Source organism: Fusarium fujikuroi, chromosome FFUJ_chr07, assembly GCF_900079805.1.
Source record: "Fusarium fujikuroi IMI 58289 draft genome, chromosome FFUJ_chr07".
In the NCBI taxonomy this organism is placed as follows: domain Eukaryota; kingdom Fungi; phylum Ascomycota; class Sordariomycetes; order Hypocreales; family Nectriaceae; genus Fusarium; species Fusarium fujikuroi.
The window spans coordinates 1,674,658-1,694,935 of NC_036628.1; the positions used below are offsets into that span (position 1 = coordinate 1,674,658).

The 20,278-nt window shown below is 50.4% G+C and overlaps 5 protein-coding genes; 3 read left to right on the forward strand and 2 right to left on the reverse strand.

Moving 5' to 3' along the window:
- Positions 1-607: 607 nt before the first annotated feature.
- On the forward strand, positions 608-1,925 carry FFUJ_08576 (related to agmatinase; the record flags this gene model as incomplete). XM_023580707.1 has 3 exons in its annotated part: positions 608-727; positions 819-1,275; positions 1,339-1,925. 3 exons carry the CDS (start codon positions 608-610, stop codon positions 1,923-1,925), a joined length of 1,164 nt encoding a protein of 387 aa, XP_023433440.1.
- A 4,300-nt stretch (positions 1,926-6,225) lies between these two features.
- FFUJ_08575 (related to RNA binding protein Nrd1) lies at positions 6,226-8,586 on the forward strand (the record flags this gene model as incomplete). The annotated part of the gene is made up of 1 exon (XM_023580708.1): positions 6,226-8,586. The coding sequence occupies one exon, from the start codon at positions 6,226-6,228 to the stop codon at positions 8,584-8,586; it is 2,361 nt and encodes a 786-aa protein (XP_023433441.1).
- A 671-nt stretch (positions 8,587-9,257) lies between these two features.
- Positions 9,258-10,909, reverse strand: FFUJ_08574 (related to lysophosphatidic acid phosphatase; the record flags this gene model as incomplete). XM_023580709.1 has 3 exons in its annotated part: positions 9,258-9,371; positions 9,446-9,579; positions 9,640-10,909. The coding sequence occupies 3 exons, from the start codon at positions 10,907-10,909 to the stop codon at positions 9,258-9,260; spliced, it is 1,518 nt and encodes a 505-aa protein (XP_023433442.1).
- Positions 10,910-12,493: 1,584 nt separating this feature from the next.
- On the forward strand, positions 12,494-14,896 carry FFUJ_08573 (esterase family protein; the record flags this gene model as incomplete). Its single annotated transcript, XM_023580710.1, has 1 exon — positions 12,494-14,896. One exon carries the CDS (start codon positions 12,494-12,496, stop codon positions 14,894-14,896), a length of 2,403 nt encoding a protein of 800 aa, XP_023433443.1.
- A 901-nt stretch (positions 14,897-15,797) lies between these two features.
- FFUJ_08572 (uncharacterized protein) lies at positions 15,798-16,606 on the reverse strand (the record flags this gene model as incomplete). XM_023580711.1 has 2 exons in its annotated part: positions 15,798-16,508; positions 16,556-16,606. The coding sequence occupies 2 exons, from the start codon at positions 16,604-16,606 to the stop codon at positions 15,798-15,800; spliced, it is 762 nt and encodes a 253-aa protein (XP_023433444.1).
- Positions 16,607-20,278: the final 3,672 nt, after the last annotated feature.

Sequence of the window (20,278 nt, forward strand, 5' to 3'; positions counted from 1 at the left end):
ATAAAGGGGAACTTGATATTGCAAATCCAAAGAACTTTGGAGGATGTCCCTGTTGATAACTGCTTGACAAACATATCAGCGGGCTGGAGGTGATTTGACATTGTTAAGAATACAAACCCAACGTTGCCGGTAAATATGAGGTGCCGTCGCCCCAACTTTCCTATCTCAACCTAGTTCCACACCAGCGACCCATTTTCTGGTCACTATCTCTCAACCCAAAAGCGAAATCATAGGGCCTCTACGTGCAATCCTATGCCTGAATCAGGCAAATTCACTCCCCAAACCTCAAGAGGGCTCGAGGCGGGGAAGAAAGACAACTGCGGGGAGATCGTTATCCAGTCAGAACTGCCTCGATTGACCAATCAGCGATCGTCATATCCTCTCTTTGAGGCTTTCATTGAGTTGAGTGAGGCATGCTTGATCTGATGGATCTTGACTCGTGGGGCCGGATGCCCGCCCGGTGGAGGGTGAAGCATAGATAGGCAGTGACTATATAGACCTCACCGGTAGCCTCTCTTTTCTCCTGCTTCTTTCTCTCTTTCTTGTGATTCTCAAGTTCAAATATTTGCAAATTGACTTGATCGGTGAATTGCAACTGCCACTCATCATGAAGCTCCTGAACGTTCTCGCTTTGGCGGGGCTGGCCACAGCTTGCTCTCATGATCATGATGATAAGGAGTGGACGAAGGAGGAACTCGACGAGCTTGAGCAGAAATGGGGTTATGAGGTATGTGATAGGTACTCGGTAGAGAAGGCTCCAAGTGTCTCATTAAGCATCGTGAACTATCGTGAGAGGTCTATATACTGACTCCTCGCAGTGGCCCTTTGCTGGCATCAACACATTTGCCCATCTCAACCATGTAAAGTGTCTCACTGAACCCACCGAGCCCTTCGATATTGCTATTGTCGGTGCTCCTTTCGACACAGCCGTGAGCTACCGCCCAGGAGCTCGTTTTGGCCCACGAGCGATTCGCTCTGCATCTGCTCGCCAGACATCCATGCGTGGATTCAACCCTCGCGCTGGTATCAACCCTTACCAGAACTGGGCCAAGGTTGTGGACTGTGGTGATATTTCTATCACCCCCATCGACAACAACATTGCTCGCGAGCAGATGACCCAGGCTTTCAAGCAGCTTGGTCGCCGCAAGACGGTTTCAGCACTTGCACCCAAGGCTCGACTGGTGACTTTGGGTGGTGATCACTCTTTGGCTCTCCCTGCTTTGAGGGCGTTGAACGAGATTCATGGGAAGCCTATCCAGGTCCTACATTTCGACGGTGAGTTAATTGTGCTCTTGGTTAACTATCTTATGAAGAACCTCGTTAACACATTCATCACAGCTCATCTCGATACCTGGAACCCAGCTGCCTATCCTTCCTGGTGGGGAGCCACTCAGTTTACCCACGGCTCCATGTTTTGGATGGCCAACCAGGAAGGTCTCCTTTCAAACTCCTCCTCTGAGCGCTCCGTCCATGCCGGTCTACGCACCAGGCTCTCAGGTAACGACTTTGCCGACAACGAGGACGACACCTCCCAAGGCTGGGTCCGCTTCACAGCCGACGATATTGATGATCTCGGTACCAAGGGAATAATCGACGGTATCCTGAAAGTACTCGGTACCGAAAACCCTGTGTATCTCTCTGTCGACATCGATGTTCTGGATCCCGCCTTTGCACCCGGCACCGGAACCCCGGAGCCCGGCGGTTGGTCTACCCGCGAGTTCATCCGCATTCTTCGCGGCCTTGAGGGACTGAACCTAGTTGGTGCTGATGTTGTTGAGGTATCTCCTGCTTACCAGAATGGTGGTGAGGAGACCGCTCTGGCCGCTGCTCAGGTTGTGTATGAGATCATCAGCTCTATGGTCAAGAGAGGCCTTCAGGATGGTGGGAAGGAAGGCAATGGCGGCAATGCTAAGGATGAGTTGTGAGTGACATGGAGAGGGGATGGCGTTATGCGTTATGAATGATAATGAGGACTTGCATGGGTTCGGCCGACGTCAAAAGAATGTACATAAAACGGAGAGGGTGCATATTGTAGCAGAAGAAATCATCATTGAAATCATTGAACTGCTCTAGTTCTTTCAGTCTAGTTTCCCGGTGAATACTGCCACTGAGACTGAGATAGAGGATAATGATATGAACTTGGTGAAGATCAACGAAAGAGTCGTCGGGAACTGCTTCGCCTGCAAGGTTTCCTTTGTTTGTGACATTTTGTAAGTCTGACTTGGGATGATGCTATAACATTTAGGTGTCTATTTGGACCATCTCTCCACAGTAGCAAAGAAGCTATGAAGCCTCGCCGTGCAACCCCATTCAGTATCAAAGGAACGTGTCTGTGCTACAGGCAGCACTCGAAAGCCTTCGAGTCCCACGGCTCTCAGATCTATAGAAGGCTTGTGAGCAGCTTGGGAGAACTCAGATGTGGCATGGAAACGGTCGAGCTTTGGTGTCCGCAATTGAACACCCAATGCTCTATATCAGTACGAAGCTTCATTGGTTGACGAATCGTAGTTTTACATCGAGTTTGGTGCAGATACTCGCCAATGGCTAACCGCGAGTTTCGCTTGGCATACTCCGTACGTGGTTGAAGATCTAATAGATATGATTAGTGAATCCCCGGGGTGGTCACGTTCTCTCAAGGATACATAGGATGCAAGGTGGATTCCTTGATACTGACAGCACAAAGGGGGCATGGAACTCTCGGGGATAATAGGAGAGCTAGGAGAGGTCTGGAGTTGGGATAGTAGTAGCTGGTCCAGGCGCAGTACCCGTAGCATCGCGGGACGTGGGATCAGAAATGGAACCACTAACAGTAGTAGCATTAAAAGAAATACCGCTTTCAGACCGACGCTTCTGCTCAACTCACTTGTGTGAGAGTTGTTGAACAGTATGCGCAACTGGGAGAACAAGACTCTCAGCGTCAGCCTAGAACCATTGAAAGCGGGTGGCGCGTCTGCGAAGCGCCTGAGACGCTTCCGAAAATAGAATTGACCTCCATGTTCTGAAGGCGATTGTGTTTGGGAGTGAAATGCTTCAAGACTAGGGCCCGTGTTGATGTTTCACGGCGACTGGGGACCATGTAACAAGGGGAAGAATACGAATCGAATCGTCTTTTCCGTCTTCTCGCTTGTACCACTTGTACCGGACTGTGAAGTACGTACGTACAAAGATTGGGTGCTGTAGCCGCCCCAGAGGAGTGGCTTGTTCTGCATGTCTTATACGAGCGGCTCTTTAGATCGAGCTGCGACGAACTGACTGATATTGGAGACTCTGTTGGATCCGCAAGAGTCTCTCTAATGATACAGCTGTCAAAGTGACTTCACGCTGAAAGCATTTGACCGTTTCAAGTGATGCGGGTGAAGTTACTCTTTGAGCTTTGAGCAAGTTTAGCGCGAATGAAACGGACGGACCGTCAGACCCATTAATAAATAACCCATCCATGCCTTGCGGAGTACATACGGAGTATGTAATCATGAGTTAGGGGTCCAGTTTGTGCCAGGGGTGAGGAGAGGTTGAACTGTGGAATATGGATAATAATGGATGTGTGTTCACAGGTTGGCAGGTTGGTTAGAAATTGGGATACGTGTGAGCTGTAATGGTCATAGATCTTGGTAGAGACACAGTTGAGGAATGTTTCCATTTTGTGACATTTGAATTGAGTACATTCTCGTATATGCTGCATCCAAAGTCTATTCAGCATTGCTTTGCTCTCAATCTCATCATCATGCTATTTTATCCCGAAACAAACCCGACCTAGCTCAGAATGGACAAGTCATATCTGCTTCCATCAGGACCTACCTGAAAACTAATTATCTTCACAGCAATTACATACAGAGTAATAATAGCAGACTGGCTACCCCTATCTGATCCCGAGCCCAGAATCGATCGCGTGGTATGGATGGATGTTCACCGGCAGATCCAAGTAAGCCAAGCCGAGACACAGTCCAGTCTCCCAGTCCCAGATGGACGGACGGGATTGGATTGCATGTTTCTCAAGGGGAAGCTTGTCTGCATGTAACATTGCAGTGCATATAATGTTATGTTATGTATGTATGTACATCTCCAACACTGGACATCTTCAAACGACGGAACCGATCGATGAAGGAAGGGCTGCTATTGATGGAAACTCATTATCCAGGACTAACCTTTTGCTGTATGTATATGCTCTGATACACTTGCCTTACTTCAGGCTGTTTCTATTCTCCTTCTCAACTGGCATTGACTGACGATCAACGACTTCGGTTCAGTCCGTCACCGACCTTTAGTGACAGCTAATCGACATGATCCCTGTCAGGGTCATTAAACTATCGGAGCAGCCAATTCCAACCTTGACCCCCTTTAGGCAATGGTCCCCTTGTCCAATGTCCCCTCATGGGCCCCTGATGTCGATGCTGGCCCCCCCCCCCCCCCAGGCCAGCCAGGCCCCAGAGCCTCCCCTTCTCCACAGCCCAACATAGGCAGAGGCAATGCGTTGTCTGTTCTGCCACTTTGAACCACGAGACTTGGCCTTCAGCTCCCCCTGAAAAGATGCACCAATCCTCTCCTTTCAGTTCCTGACTGGCTCGCCGTTGTCCGTCGTCGGTAGCCTCTAAGCCCGTCTCGGTCCTAGTCTAATAGCTTTCACCTTTAGCCTCGACCGTTCATTTTGTGTTGGTGTTTTGTGCATGTGCTCTTTGATGAATTGTGCATCCACTCAATCGCTCACTCACTCACTGTATGTCTCTTGTCTTCTTTCCTTTCCACCATGATCGTGAATTGACCACCTTATGACTCTATTCATTCATGCAGTTGGTTACCTAGCGTAGGCACTGAGTTAGTACTTTAGCTAGTAGGCATATTGTACATGATTTTTTTTAATCACCATTAGATTACTGCATTCATTCTTGCCGTTCATCAGCTCTTTCCTGTCTTCTTTTCATGATCAACAAGTCGTCTTTGATCATTCTTTCCGTTCTCAATCTTCTTAACTTCAGACATTCATTCCTTCTTTAACTTCCATTCTTATTATCGATCCCTCCTTTTCCATCAACCTCCTCTAGGTTTTCATAACCTCAACATCTACCTAGTACCTTGCCTTTTCTTCTTATTTCTTCTTCTTTCATTTCATAATTATCCCTTCTCAATCTACAACTCCACCCACCCACCGAACCCTCCTCCACCTCATTCCCTACCAGGTTTGTCTGGCCTTTTTTCTCTCCCTCCCTGCCGCCTCTTTGCTCATTTGAGCATTATTACCTTGCATTATTTTCAAACTACTGGACTGGCCTCTTTGTACCTACAGGCTATGGTCTACTCCGTACCGCCCACAGCTAATCACTTGCGCTTCTATTACATTACTTGTCGGCCTGAGGCTCACCCAACACACCCCCTGTGTTTCCTGGTCCCTGATCTTTTGGAGGTCAACCTAGACGGCATCGAAATTCATCCCTCTCCCTCCCTCCTTTGACTTCTTCTTCCCTCCACATCTGTGCCGTCCTCTCATCGACGCCGACTTTTGTCTCTTCTCTTCTTCGTCAAGTCTTGTCTCTCATACACACTCACTGTCTGGGACTTTCATTGACTGCTCCTTGGCAGATGCAGTGTCGTTATTCTTCCTTCTGTTGAGACTATACTTTTCGGCTTCGTCGACACTCGTTTCGGCCATATTGCTTTATTAATACATTTACCTGCTCAGCTCACTCTGTCCCTGGATATCATCCTCAGCTCGGCAAGGCTACGCACAATCGTGCTTTACGTTTCTCGTTCAACATTTAGATACACTCGCTCTTGCAACCGATTACCATTATTTCGCATCTTCAGCCTCACCAAAGCCTAAGGTTTCGATTCGGCCGAAAGTCTTTCAAATTCGATCACCATATATACTAAACGGCCGCTTCCTGGAACGGCCTTTTTCATTTTTCAGGGCTGCCTTGACTTATTCTCTTTCGAATAAGCCAATACGCTTCATAATACTCGATTTCATCGACTCTATTCTGCATAACTAGTTGCTTTAGCATTGTTATACGGCCTGCTCTGACTCGTTGGATTCTCGTGATTTGACCGATTTCCCGAAAAATCAGCTCTGCTGTCAGTGAACTGGAGACTTGGAACGTCTGAAATTCTTCAGTCGGATCATCCCCCCAACTTCACAGCTCTCTCCGTGCCTCACTCGGGCACAACCAGTTCTTCAAAACGGCTGTACTGTCGCACGTCGGGCGGGACTCGCTCGTCCCCCCTCATCTGCTCGGTATGCAAGACCTAAATGGACCCGTTGGCCAGGGTGCCCCTAATGGCCCGGCCAACCGCTTCGGACATGCCTCAAAGCCTTCCAACAGCGATACCGGTTTCTCTCATGGCGCTTTTAACTCCAACATCTCTGGCTTCGCCGACCGACATCCTCGACGAGGTAACATCCCTTCGATCAACACTCAACCTCAGCCTATGGTCCAGCAGGCTTCGAACAATGGAGTGGACATGGCTACCCCGGGGACTGCATTTGATATGCAGTTCACCCCTCTTTTGCCTTCTCAGCTGCTTCTCGGCAGCCCTTTCCAGCCCGGTACACCGGCTGCTTTTGCCAGTCCCCAGTTTCAGAGCATCCCAGGATTTCAGCAACAACAGGGAAACAACCAGCCGCAGAATGGTATTTCCAGCCCTGTGCAGCAGACCATTTCTCCTCAGTCATACCAAGGAATAGTGTCTCCCTCCACTTATGGTGCCCCTCAATTTTACCCTCCCCAGTCCCCTACTGGCGGTTTCGGTATGCAGGCACCTCTGCCTCCTACGTCTCCCGTCTCAATGGGATCCGGTGTTGTTACAGGAACCAGCCGTACCGTTTACCTTGGTAACATCCCTCCGGACACTGTGGCCGAGGAGATTCTTGGTCATGTTCGAAGTGGTCAAATCGAGTCAGTTCGCCTTCTGCCCGACAAGAACTGTGCTTTCATCTCGTTTCTTGACGCTAGCTCCGCCACTCACTTCCATTCCGATGCCATCTTGAAAAAGCTCTGCATCAAGGGCCAGGACATCAAGATTGGTTGGGGTAAGCCTTCGCAGGTCCCGACCTCTGTTGCTCTGGCTGTCCAACAATCTGGAGCTTCACGAAACGTGTACTTGGGCAATCTGCCCGAGGAAGTTAGCGAGGAGGAACTGCGCGAGGACCTTGGTAAGTTTGGTGCCATTGACACAATCAAGATCGTTCGCGAGAAGAACATTGCGTTTGTCCACTACCTCTCGATTGCCAACGCCATCAAGGCTGTCTCCCAGCTTCCTCAAGAGCCCAAGTGGCAGGCCCCTCGCCGCGTCTACTACGGAAAAGATCGTTGTGCCTACGTTTCCAAGACTCAACAGCAGAATGCTGCTCAGTACCTGGGCATTGCCCCTGGATACGCCCACATGCTCACAGGTGCCGACCGTGACTTGATCTCGAATGCTTTGGCCCAGCAATCTGTTGCTGCTGCCGCCGTCGCTACAACTGCTGGAGGTATCAACAACCTCGGTAACCGAACCATCTATCTTGGCAACATCCACCCTGAGACGACCATTGAGGAGATTTGCAATGTGGTTCGTGGAGGACTCCTTCACCACATCCGTTACATTCCCGACAAACACATTTGCTTCGTTACCTTCATCGATCCCACCGCTGCCGCTTCGTTTTATGCTCTGAGTAACATTCAGGGCCTTATGATCCACAACCGACGCCTCAAGATTGGCTGGGGCAAGCACTCCGGAGCTCTTCCTCCTGCCATCGCTCTGGCTGTGAGCGGTGGTGCTTCCCGAAACGTCTACATTGGCAACCTTGACGAAACCTGGACCGAGGAGCGTCTACGACAGGACTTTTCCGAGTATGGTGAGATTGAGCTTGTCAACACTTTGCGTGAGAAGAGCTGTGCTTTTGTGAACTTCACCAACATCGCCAACGCCATCAAGGCGATTGAGGCCATCCGAGGCCGAGACGACTACAGGAAGTTCAAGGTCAACTTTGGCAAAGATCGTTGCGGTAACCCTCCTCGTCAGATGCAGCAGTCGCAGTCTCCTCGTGGTGATGGTGTGTCTTCTCCTCCGCCCAACGGCTCCCAGAACAGCGGTTCTCCCACAAACGGCAACACTCCCCAGCAATCGGCTGCTCTCTTCAATGCCAACAGCAACCCTTTGACGATGTATTTGAACCAGGTCTCTCACCAGGCCCAGCAGCAACAACATCACCAACAACAGCAGATCGTTGCTCAACAAAATGCCCTGTTTGGTACCGCCCAGCCATCTCCTAGCGATCTCGATCTCGCCATGTCCCAGCAAGTGCCTGTTTCCGGCCATGGACAGTCAGCAAGCATTTCGAATGGATACCCGGCCAACAGTGCAGCACCAGGTGCTACTACGATTGGTGGCTTGCTAGCACCAGGTCGCGGTCAGCATAGCCGGGCGGTCAGTCTTCCTGTACTTGCTCCTGGATTCGAGAATGGTGGAAATGCCTCCAATGGTATTCCCGGAGCTGAGACCGAGCAACGACGAGGTCACCATTACCAGGCAAGCTATGGCGGTATGGGCTCTGGATTTGGCCTTGCTATTCAAGGAGGCCTGAACGGTTGGGTTGAGGAGGAAGTTGCAAACTAATGACGCTTGTGCATCTTTATGCTTTCACTCTCATCACGAGCGAGATTGAACGAAAAACTTGCTTAAACGTTGTAATCGACGTCGCTTGTGGCGTCATGTCCTTGATTCTCGGGGCTTTACAGCCCTTCATTCTTTGATTTCCCTTTTTCTTGATAATCTACCCCTTCGGTGTACCTTTTTTTGTATTGCAAGTTGGTCTCGATTTTTGATGTTTTGCTCCTGAGAGGAAGAGAGCATTCGGAAGAAATGGGATTTGTGATTAATACGCCCGCCCCCTTTGTGAAAGACGGGAGCGCTCATGGTTGAGACGAGACGCTGTTTGAACTGGAGAGGATTCAGCACGGGATGGATGGATGAGAGGATATATCACCTGCGTTTGTGTCTATTACGGAGTCTTAGGTTAGGTTAGGCACTACAGTCTTGAACGCAGATCATATGATCACTTAACAATATGTCTATTTAAGTTTGTGACAGCTCAGTTCTACTATATGGGTGTTGTCTTACGTATGTACCTAATTCGTTTATAGCTGTCGACTCGAGGTCTTGAGGTCATTGAGCGTAGGATGTGATTAGAGCTTAATGGTAAATGTACGCAGTTTCCAGGGCCGGGGCAGTGTCAAATATTGGAGGATTTTGGTTACCTCCCATGAGCTTGCAGATGATTTTCACAATCAATATCCCGATGGCTCGGGCTTAGAAGGAAAGGCTGGGTCCCTTACATTGGCACCGCACTGTTGTTTCCAGTTTATGGGTGTGAACTTATCCACGATCTCCTTGAAGGCTTCCTGTTGAAGTGTAAGTAATGCACGATACCAGTCTTGGTTCCAGAGTTGGCAAGGGGGAGAATATTAGAGCTTACCAAAGTGCAAAAGGACTCATCACCATTAAGATGCTTGCCTACTGGCGCACAGCCAGGGATAGTCACCGGGCGGTCATTGTAGCGCAGGCGGACATAGTAACCCCTCAGGCGCTCTTTTTCGTTCTCTGACAGGTCTGGAGTCTTTTTCCGACCTATGCCGGGGGGTGGCAGTCCAGCATGGGAAGCTCCTTTACTGCCCAGGCCGAAGAAAGACGGAAAGCCAGTGGGCTTGGGAGCTTCAGGAGGAGGTGTGGCGCCTGCATTGACGTGGCGGAATAGTTCAATCGCAACATGACTTGTGAAAGGCGGCCAGGCCTCTTCGTTGAAGGCGCCGAGGCTGGCGAGTGTGGCAGCAAGAGTGGTATCGTGACAACCGCTCATTCCAAATCGTACAGGTTGTGGTGTAGTAGCAGAAACCTTCTTGTTGAGAGCCAGCTCATACTCGCCATCAGCAGTAGAATGCTCAGCACTACCGACCATACGAGACACAACGTCTCCGAGAAGTCCACCGATGCCTAGAGTGCGGTACTCCTCACTCTCTTTGTATCCAGCATACCACTCCTCGACGCCGATCTTCTCCATAATTCGCTTGACTTCGGGGTCGTAGAACTCTTTGGGTAACCGAGTGGCTTGACCGTGGGCCTTTGTTGCATTGATAGTGTCCATAATGCCACTGAGGCGAGGCCGAGAGTCCACGGCAACGTGTGGATGTTCCTCGGGCATCCAGCGACCGAGGCGTCTTGTCAAATATGCCATCTCGTCGGAGTCGTTCCAGCGGTCAGCACAGCGCTGAGCGAAAGCGCGAGCGAGAGCAGCGAAGCGTCGACAGTTGCCATCATTGGGGAAGAGAGTTTCGTCGGCAGGTGATCGAGTAAGGATTGTGGGAGGATGAAGACCAGGGGCGCGAGCTGAGGGAGGATAGAGGCCATAGAAAGCTTGCTGAAGAGACTCAAGAGCGCGGGGTATAGGTGTAGCGCGGAGGTAGATGGCAGCTGTGTCAATGTCAACAGCGAGTTTTTCCGGCAAGAAGCGAAGCTGGTCGACGTATAGATGGCGTAGGCGCTGGCCAAGATCATACGTTGTTTCTCGTCCACGATCGGTCAACATGCCCATGTCGCAGATAGCATCAAGCTCGCCATTGCGGCCAGTGGCTAAGATAGGCGCATCATCAGGCCCAAAGGTCTCGAGTCGGCGCTTCCATTCGAGAACAGTAAGGCCTGGGTTGTCGGCGGGATCGACATGGGAGCTGGTGGCAGAAGGGTCGAGAATGACGCTGGTTAAACGACGAGCTGCAGAGCAGTATGGCCAGAAAGGTGCAAGGCCTGTGGAAGTGAAGCGGGCGGTGATAGGAGTGCGTTCGCCATGACGGAGAAGGATCTGGACGAGTTGCAGACGTAATTGAGGCGGATAAAGGTTCTTGATCTCGGCTTCTGAGTAAGGAGGTCGGGGTTCGAGAGTTGACATTGTGAAGGTCCGGCAGATATCAAGAGCTGCCAGTGGCTCTGATGATCAGTGGTAGCTAGGTTTGCTTCATTGAAGGACAGGATCGTCTGGTTTGAGGTCATGACATAACGATCCGATTAAATCTTGGCACATAATAGCTCCGTTACGCCCGGGCCGTGTCGGCGCCGTTGACCGGGGCCGAGTGGGGCTACAGCACGAGGGGAAGAAAGTTGGTGCATGACGTTGACGATGGCGTCGAGAATCAACAGCAAGGTGTGGCTACTAAGTTTATCATGACTATTACAAAATTAATTGCACAAGACACATTAGTAGGTTAGTAGCTAAAAGTATCGAAGCGACCAAGGCTGAGGTTTTTTGAAGAGACCCGCTCTCTTTCGCATTGAAGATCTTCATTCCTTTTGAATCCTCAATGCTGTGCTGGCATATCAGTGCTACTAGGAGTTTTTGGTACTGTACTGTGATGTTACCCACCGAAAGCTGCAAGGAACAGTTCCTTCCGATCGGTAACAGTTGTTGATTCTGATCGTGACTTTCTGTAGAATGGCCTAAGATATCTTCCGATTCTATTGTCTTGGTTGGTACCTAGGTATATTTTATCCTCTTTCACATGTAAATATCGAGTCTCAAGATAGAATCATCTCCCTTTTCATCGAAGGGTCCATAAGTTGAGGGTCCATTATCACATGAACAAGCGGATGTCTCCTGCCTCGTGCGTGTTGAATCTTGGTCTAATGTCTTGGCTCCTTCCCGAATAAGAGCTTTCATCCTAGGTCCATTCCTGCCATTCGGGAGTTGTAAGAGAATACCTAAAGATATGTATTAAACCAAAAGTTGATCAGTTCCAAGTGTATCATTACCTGGTACCTATCCCTACCTACTACCTAACATCAATAACGACTACCTACTTACGATTACACAATGGATCATCCTCAGCCTCAGCCTTCACTTCGCCCTATGACCTGTTGATCGAATCTCCAGAAAACAGCTTGTCGGCCCGTAATTGGCCCAGAATCCATGGTTTATTTAATCCCATACACCATGACCTCATTAAACCAACGACGATCAGGGCCAATGCTTGGGAGCTTTCATCCATAATCGATTCTTCAAAAGCCGACTTCCTTCTTTCTTTTAAAGACAATAATACTTCATAAGCAACGTTGCACTCACCCGCCCGAAACAGTTAACACGAGAACGAAAGAGAATAAACGGCATATATCAATCGTGGATCCATCCACACCCGGCCTTCCCGGATCAGCACACACAGCCGCATTGCATCGTTGGACAGATTGAGTGATTCCTTTCTGATCTCTCTCTGGCCTAGCTCCACCGTCTTGTCTTCTCCGTCTCTGTGATTTGGTTTAGGCCGAGGAACAAACAAGAACCGCACACCTGCCATGTCTGATAATTCTTCGCTTTACCTTCCTTAAATAACCTCTTCTCCTAGTGTCACGTCTTGCCGGCCAAGTCGCCTGTTCAACATACACACAGACTTCGGTCCTTTTCACAAAGCCCGCCGTTCAACTCAAACTCCCGTTCTTGTCCTCTGGTGTCTGAGGGTTGTAACAGGGCTCAATCAAGTGAGCCATGGCAACGAAACCGACGCATGAACCTCTACCTGATATTCCAAGTCCAGATATTCAGGATGATGATGACTCAATCATTTGCAATCAAGATGAGGCTGAGGCAATATTGCAACCTGCTCTTAGTGATGCTGCTAGACATTTGACCTCACAAAACACGCCAGCCATCGAGAAAGCCTTAGCACTAGACAAGAGTCGAGCTGGATTGTTCGATTTGCCCATCGAAAAACACGGTGACACAAGCCCTGATCTTTCGTCTTCGCCCGAAACAACACCCCAGGTACCACAGATTGCTACCCCAGAGAGGCCATCCGCAAAAGTATCGCCCACTCAGCAGTACCGAAATGCCTTGCCTTCACCCTGGCAGGCTCAGCCGAAGCCTACAAGCAAAGTTTCCACAAGCAGACCATCAGGAAGTATTCTGGGGAATGCCTTAGCTCCAGCTCGAAATCGTTCCAGGTCGGCAGGCCAAGAAGCACTAAGGAGACTGCAGAAGGCATGGCCTTCTCTTAGCCCTCCGACGCATCTGTTACCCTCAATGTCAAACTCGTTCTTTTCCAGCTCACACGACAAAACCAGTGGCAGTACGTTGGGTGTCCCGAGTCGCTCATCACAAGCAACCCACCAGCATTCGCCTCATATTCCTTCTGATGCGCTTGGTGTCTCTCAAGTGAGGCCTAGTCCGGCTCCGCAACAGGCTCGAGGACTCGCTTCTACTCCTCGGAATCCTAACGCAGCCTCTGCGTCTGTACGACCCAGGGTTCTTCGACGGGTCACTTCTGATGAGAGTCACTTATATCACAGTCTTTCTCGCACTTCTTCTCTCGGTGATGATGAACAATTCCAGGACGTTCGTGAAATGGTCAATATTCGGTTCATGGCCTTGAAAGACAGCCTTCCTGACGTTCCAAACTTCAAGATGCCTAGCCTGCCCAAGCTTTACAGCCAAGCACGGAAGTCAACGCATTCACTCGGTGCATTTTACTCACCCGAACCGTCACCAACTCGCGTTCAGCCTCCCAAAGATTTCGATGTCAGCTCAAAGGACGGATCTGCTGTTCTCGATCGCGTCCTGGAGTCTCTGACTGGGGACTTGGTGATCATGGGCGGCTACCGTGGTTCCGTCTTACGATCTGCCGAGCCACCTCACCAACAGGTCTGGGCCCCTGTGAAACTCGGCCTCAACATGCGAAAGGTCAATCTCGAAGTTGGCTTGGAGGATGAGGACGAGGAAAGAATGGAAGAGACTATTAAACCTGACGGCATGCTGAAACATATCGGCCCCGTCGACGTCTCTCGAAAGTTTATCAAAAGACTGCGCTCGTGTGATAATGTTCGATCGGGAAAGCTGCGAATTTGGGACTATGGTTATGACTGGCGCCTGAGCCCGCATTTACTGTCTCGTAAATTACAAGAATATCTCCAAAAGCTCCCTTCAAACCAAGGAGGGACACCGGATGGATCTCGTGGAGCTCTTGTCATATCTCACAGTTTGGGCGGCATCATCACACGGCATGCTGTCAACCAGAGACCTGATCTCTTCTCAGGGGTCTTGTACTGCGGCACCCCGCAACGTTGCGTCAATATCCTGAACCCTCTTCGCCACGGTGATGTAGTTCTCCTGAATGAGAAACTTCTCACAGCAAGCGTCAATTTCAGCATGCGGACATCTTTCGTCTTTCTGCCTGAGGATGGCTTTTGCTTTGTGGATAAGAATACGGGAGAAGAGTATCCCATCGACTTTTACGATCCTCAGGAATGGGTCAGGTGGCATCTGAGCCCGTGTATGCAGCCGGCTTTGCCGCCTCGCAACCGTCCTCAGTCATCTTCCTTTTCGTCCTTCCTCCCAAACTCTCTTCGGACTCGCGCTGATAGTAAGAGCGAGAAATGGCCGCCTTCGCCAACGACGGCTGCCCGAGATCACAACCCTATCGCGCTCCAGCTCAATGGAAGTGGTGCAAATGTGGAAGAATCAAAGCCTTCGGATCTGCAGCGTAAGCGTTACTTGGACTATCTTACCCGAACACTTGCAGCGACTCGCAGGTTTCGCTCAGAATTGGCTCACTCGCCAAGGCACCAGGAAGCCAACGCCTACCCTCCCCACGCTGTGTTGTATGGCAAGAGTATTCCCACGGTGTACGCAGCCCAGGTCACTGGCCGCGAGGGTATATGCTATTCTGATGCCTACGACGATCTTCTCTTCCGACCCGGCGATGGCGTTGTCTTGGCCAAAGAAGCCATGCTTCCGGAAGGCTACTCTATCGCTCGCGGCGGTCGTGTCTGTACCGAGCGCGGCCACATCACAATGCTCGGCGATCTGCCGGCTATGGGAAAGGCACTCGAGGCACTTGTCAGGGGCAGGCGGAAGGGCATCGGCATGGGCACTGGTGGCGACGAGGCAAAATAGACGGGTTCCGGCCGTGTCGAGGTAACACCGCGCAACACCATGCTGTCACTCGGCAACACGATACGGCACCGGAAGCAGTCGCCGCCACCACCGAATATGGACGGGTATGCGATAACGCAGAAGAGGCTACGAGCAAGCATTAGTACCTAGAGATGAAGGCATCGCATCTGTGTCAAACGAACGAATGAACGAATCACGAATGTGGAAGGATCTGCTAGATGTGCTGTTATACACGCATTATTGGGCTGGCGTTGGATTGCCTTATCGATCTGTAGCATAGCTTTTGTATGAACATTATGGCACAAAAACATTGATACGGACAGTATTTGAATTAAATTCCACCATTGAAGCATGACGCGCATGATGTCGCGAGTCTTTCCAAATATCGTCCGCAAGCCCTCCTGTGTGAACTAGATCCTTTCCAATCGTCCCTTTTGTGACCTGGTAGTCCACAACACTGATGATGAAATCCTATGCAACTCCCAGAATGAAGACAATGTGGGATTGGTTAGCGGTGCTGTTTTTTTCCCGCCCGAAGCACTTGTCCCAAATGTGGAAATGAATATGGATGGGTATAAAGTAAAAGCAGTCGCTGTCTTGGCCTACAAGCAGATGAGATGCCGAGCTGGGCTGGGCACATGTGAAAACGACTGATGACGCCCATATTGGCGTCTCTCAAACAACCTCACCCAGCCTGTTCTTGTTGGTGGGTGGGCGCGGGACTTGGAGGAGAGGGTGTCGTGGAGGCTCAGCGTTTGTCCTCCATCGGTGAAAGGAAGCCTTAGCCTAAACCTCTCTCCGCCCCCCACGCTCTCTGCTTTCTGCAGGGTCTTGTACTCAGTGGCTAAGTATGGTATGCGTAAAAGCATCTTGTTAGCTTGTTCAGTAAGGACGTCTGTTCTCATGCAGCACCGACACTTTGGAAAGCACTCAGTGGTAGAATCCTCCACCTGGGCGGTGTCCAGCCGGGAGTCTGCTGCTGTAGAGTTTGAATGGCGACTTCGATCTGTTGGGCCATGCGCACATAGACCATGGTCGGCTCTATGTAGGACAGAGACTCTGGTGTTTCCTCTGCGCGAGGAACGAAGATAAGCTCCTCGAGTCCCGGCATACGCGACTGAATGCGACGCAGCAGCTCGACTGTGAGACTGGCGGCAGTCATGGAGCGATAGGTTGCGTCGACCCAAAATAGGGCATCGTTGATAGCAAGGCGGCGCACAAGAGCGAGTTCTTCAGGATCGCACATTGACATGCATGTTTGGAACTGAGAGTCTGCGGCCATGTAACCATCGCGAGGTCCAAAGTAGAGAATATCGCGATCGGGATCGAGGAAGACCTGACCAGGGCCACGAGCAAAGCCAAAGCCGAGTCCGTAGTACTTCAGAGCTTCACTGCGCGACTCGGCGCATACGTGGAGGTTGGCGGGAATAGTTGCTGAAGAAGTACATCCTGACCATGAGTGGGAGCCCGAGGAGCCGGACCATGAGGAACCGCATTGCACGGGCACGAGGCGCGCAGGAGGGAGGTTATAATTCCAGATCTTGACACGAAGCTCTGCGGGGAGTTGCTCGAAGTTATGCTGAAGAAAGACAATGGCGTTAGAATTGGGCATCTTTTGTTGTAGATTCAGGGGAGCGAAGAATGGACAGGTTGACTTACAAAGGTGCGAGGCGTAGGTGTTGGCGGGGCATACATTGTATGAGAAGACATATTGCAAGAAACGTTTTTGAGGACAATAGTGCTAGAAACTAAAACTGTGGCTGGAGTCGCAAACCCCAGGCGACACGCGCGGTGATAATGCGCTGCGGAACCAACGTTCACAAGACCGTCAATGGTCGTGGTAGTTGTCGATGGTGATGAACTTTTGGAGTTGAGCAGAGTTGTTGAGTAGAATCAGATGGCCTGTGGTGTGTGTGGTTTGGTTAAAACCGAATAATACGATGAATTCTTCTTTCTTCCTCTGTTCTGAAAGTCGAGACAGACTCGAAAAGACAAAGTAAACACTGAGGGGCAGGTGAAGGATAATAAATATAACACACAATGGGAGACAGCATAAGATGAATAGGTAAGGCAAGTTAAGTGAATGACGATAGAGGGAGTGGGAGAGAGAGGAAGGGAGTGTCTTGGTCAATTTACCATCACACGCCCATCCCATCCCATCCTATCCACGCCTAAATCACTTGGGTCCTCACTAAAAGGTTGACTAGGTTAATAAAGGTCCAGTCTCTCCTCTTACCGTAGGATCCATGTCCATGCCAAGTTGTCCATGCCCTTGTCATGTTCATACCCTTGACAGACCCAAACTTATTCATACATACATACCCAGGGACACATCGTTGATGATCCTTGTTGATCAACAATGAGAAAATGTCCTCCCCAGAGCAAAGCTTCCACTGTGATTTTCATTCACTCACTGTATCCGTTCCCGTCGGCAAAGGCTCAAGCCTAAGAGCATCCGTGGGTCATGGACCAATGGACCCAGCCCCCCAGCCACGGAAAAGATACCAAAGTCCGAGGATTCTAGGCTAAGTTAAGTTGTGTGTAAGTTGCCGGGAGAGGATCCCCAGTTGCGTTCGAGGCTTGTGCAAGAGGCGACTTCGATTCCGACTCGACTTGAGTAGGTAGTCAGAAAGGAAGACAAGAAAAAGGGATGAAGCGTACTCACTCGGCAGCCCGGAAACTGCAAAACGCACTCGCTCATATTCCCGAAAACACTTCTCCATATCCATGCACCCCCGTTCGGCAGCTTCCATTCCCCTCAGCCTGACCTGACAGACCACAGCAGGAGGACGCAAGTTTTGTCTGCCAGCCCAGGCGAGCCCAGCCCAGGCACACCACGGACAGAACCGACTGCTCGGGTCCGGAGAGCCGGGGGTGCATTGAAAGTGTATGTAGTGTAGGCTAACTGGCATTATTTGCAGCCTAAGATGAAGCACAGGCTGCACAAGCAACATCACATCACATTCAGCAGCTGCTGCTGCTGCTCAATCAAGTTGGGCCGTTCCAAGCCTAGGATCAGGCCCTTGGGCAGTCACGTCTCTGATCTGATGGAATAGGGATCATAGAGGCGCTGGTCGACTTGAGTCTTTTCTCAAAGTCGAGTGCTATGCCGCATTCAAGGCCGCCACAAATGGTGTTTTGGCTGACTGACTGATTGATTGACGGCTGCAACTCCAATGTCACCCCGTTCCCGTGTCTCGCATGAGCCGCACACGACAGAGGAGGGAGAGCAAAAGAGCCAGAGCACGGAGTAGAAGCGGCAATCTTGCTAGTGAAATGAGCCCCAGGAACTTGGCCGCCACGGAGGAAAATGGCCGGTGATAGATATCTCGAAGCTCCGCAAGCGTTTATTATTCCCCTTCCAGGCTGTGTTTCCTGTTCCTTTTGCGAAGGGCCCTACCAACTACCAAGCCAAGGCAAGGAAACATGCGTAGATTTCTCGACCAATAGGCGGCTGCAATCGACTCCGGAACATTTCCAGCTAGACTCCTCCCCCAGGATTGGACTTGTCATTTCTTCTCTAGGGCCATGGGTCACATCATGGGTCCCTGTCATGGCTTTCAGTCCGCCCACACCACGATGCGATTGGCCCGAATGTTGAGTAGTAGTACCCTTATTGACTTGCGGATGGCCGTTGATCCGACGCATGACAGGGAGGGGCCACAAACCCTCAGAACCCATATCCAATACTAGGCTTTGACACTGACACTGACGCTGACGATACCTGCTCCCTTTAGTTATCTGTCCAAGATGCGTGTGAACAATCTCTCCTGTCATGTCTCATGTCATATGATGCTACTCCGATCTAGACAAGACGTGTTCATTGTCTTGATCTCTTGTTTCCTCCTTCGAGGACGTTCGAAACACACTCCCCCAGGGCGTGTCTTGATCCACAGATAACGCCTCTTTGTCTGTTCTCGTCCGCATCGCGCTCTCCGGTGTGGGACATCAAAGTGATGGTTGTGTAGTCTATACCCACATGCCGTTCAATGGTTCCCGGTCGCAAGGGGCAAGGCTGTAATGTACATACGTACATCTCTGTACACAGCCAATTGTTCCAAGTTCTTGATCCCAGGTCGCTATCATAGCATAGCACATCGTAGAGTAGTTTGGCCGACTCTAATCAGCCATCGTTGAAACTTGAAGGTGCCAGACATGCTCTCTGGTTATGTGGGCTGCCGAAGGGTCTTGCAGTAGCCTTGGCTCTTTGATGCATTGCATCTATTGTTGTCGAACTGTCTTTTCTGTTCCAATCATGTCCCAGAAATGAGGTGCACTAAGTAGCTGCAGGACATAAAGATTGCATTAGGTTCATAGTCCCAGCAGCAGATGTCATACTGTACTGCCGTCGGCATAACGACGTATAGAATCCACGTAGTCCACCATCTCTTCCTAGTATTCAGCTGTCTTGAGCCCGAAGACGACAGCGGGGCGTCCAAGATAACCTACCATATCCAATCCTCTGGAAGGTGATTAACAACGACATTAGATTACTTAGATCTGCATCCTGCTGATGAGTATCTTAATATTCTCAAGACATGGGTCAGGATCTTTCAGTTGAGTCTTTGCAGTCCGCCAATCACATGTACACATCGTAGTCAACAGGTAAAGCTATGGTCTATACCGGTCTCTGTCTCAGCCCTCCAGAATCCGAAATCTAAGTTTGTGAGGATGTCAGGATGTCAAGGGTAGCGCATTTTGGATTACTGAACGTTAGGGATCATGTCAGACCCCTTCCCCTGCACTGCCCACTCTGATTGACTCGTCTAAATAGCGGCTTGCATGGATGCAAAGGACGGGCCCTTGTTGATCCTGGCGTCCTAACCGCAACCGGCGAGAACGCTACTGTCGATCATCCGCGACGCCTCACAGCGCCAGAGAACGTCTTGTTGATGGAGGGGTTTGAGCCTTGAGCCTTGAGCCTTGATGGAGTTCCAAGCCTCCAAAGCCTCGAGCATCTTGGCGCATGCCAACGTCAACATCAGCCTTTGTGTCACGACATCGACATCATTCATCGTCTCTTTAATGCAGCCATCGTGAAGCGGCGATGATTGATGTGTAGATAGACATTCTGGAAGGATATATTCGTGTCTGGCCATGCTCTGGACTGCCTGCTGTGCCGCAAGGATTTGTACGAACGATGATGTTCAGGCCGCATCGATCTGCCCAGCAGTTCGAGTATGTCATGTAACTGTGAAGTAGTTCGATAATAAAACATTACCGGCCGGTCAGCCTCGATTGCGAAGCATTTACTGGCAAAAGCAATCCAGCCAGCAGGTTTCATTTCCGACAAGTAGCGGACCGACCGACGAGTTTAACGGTTTCCGAAGACTGACTTTCCCCTGGTCTGCTGTAATAATAATAAAAGTTTGAGAGGCATCC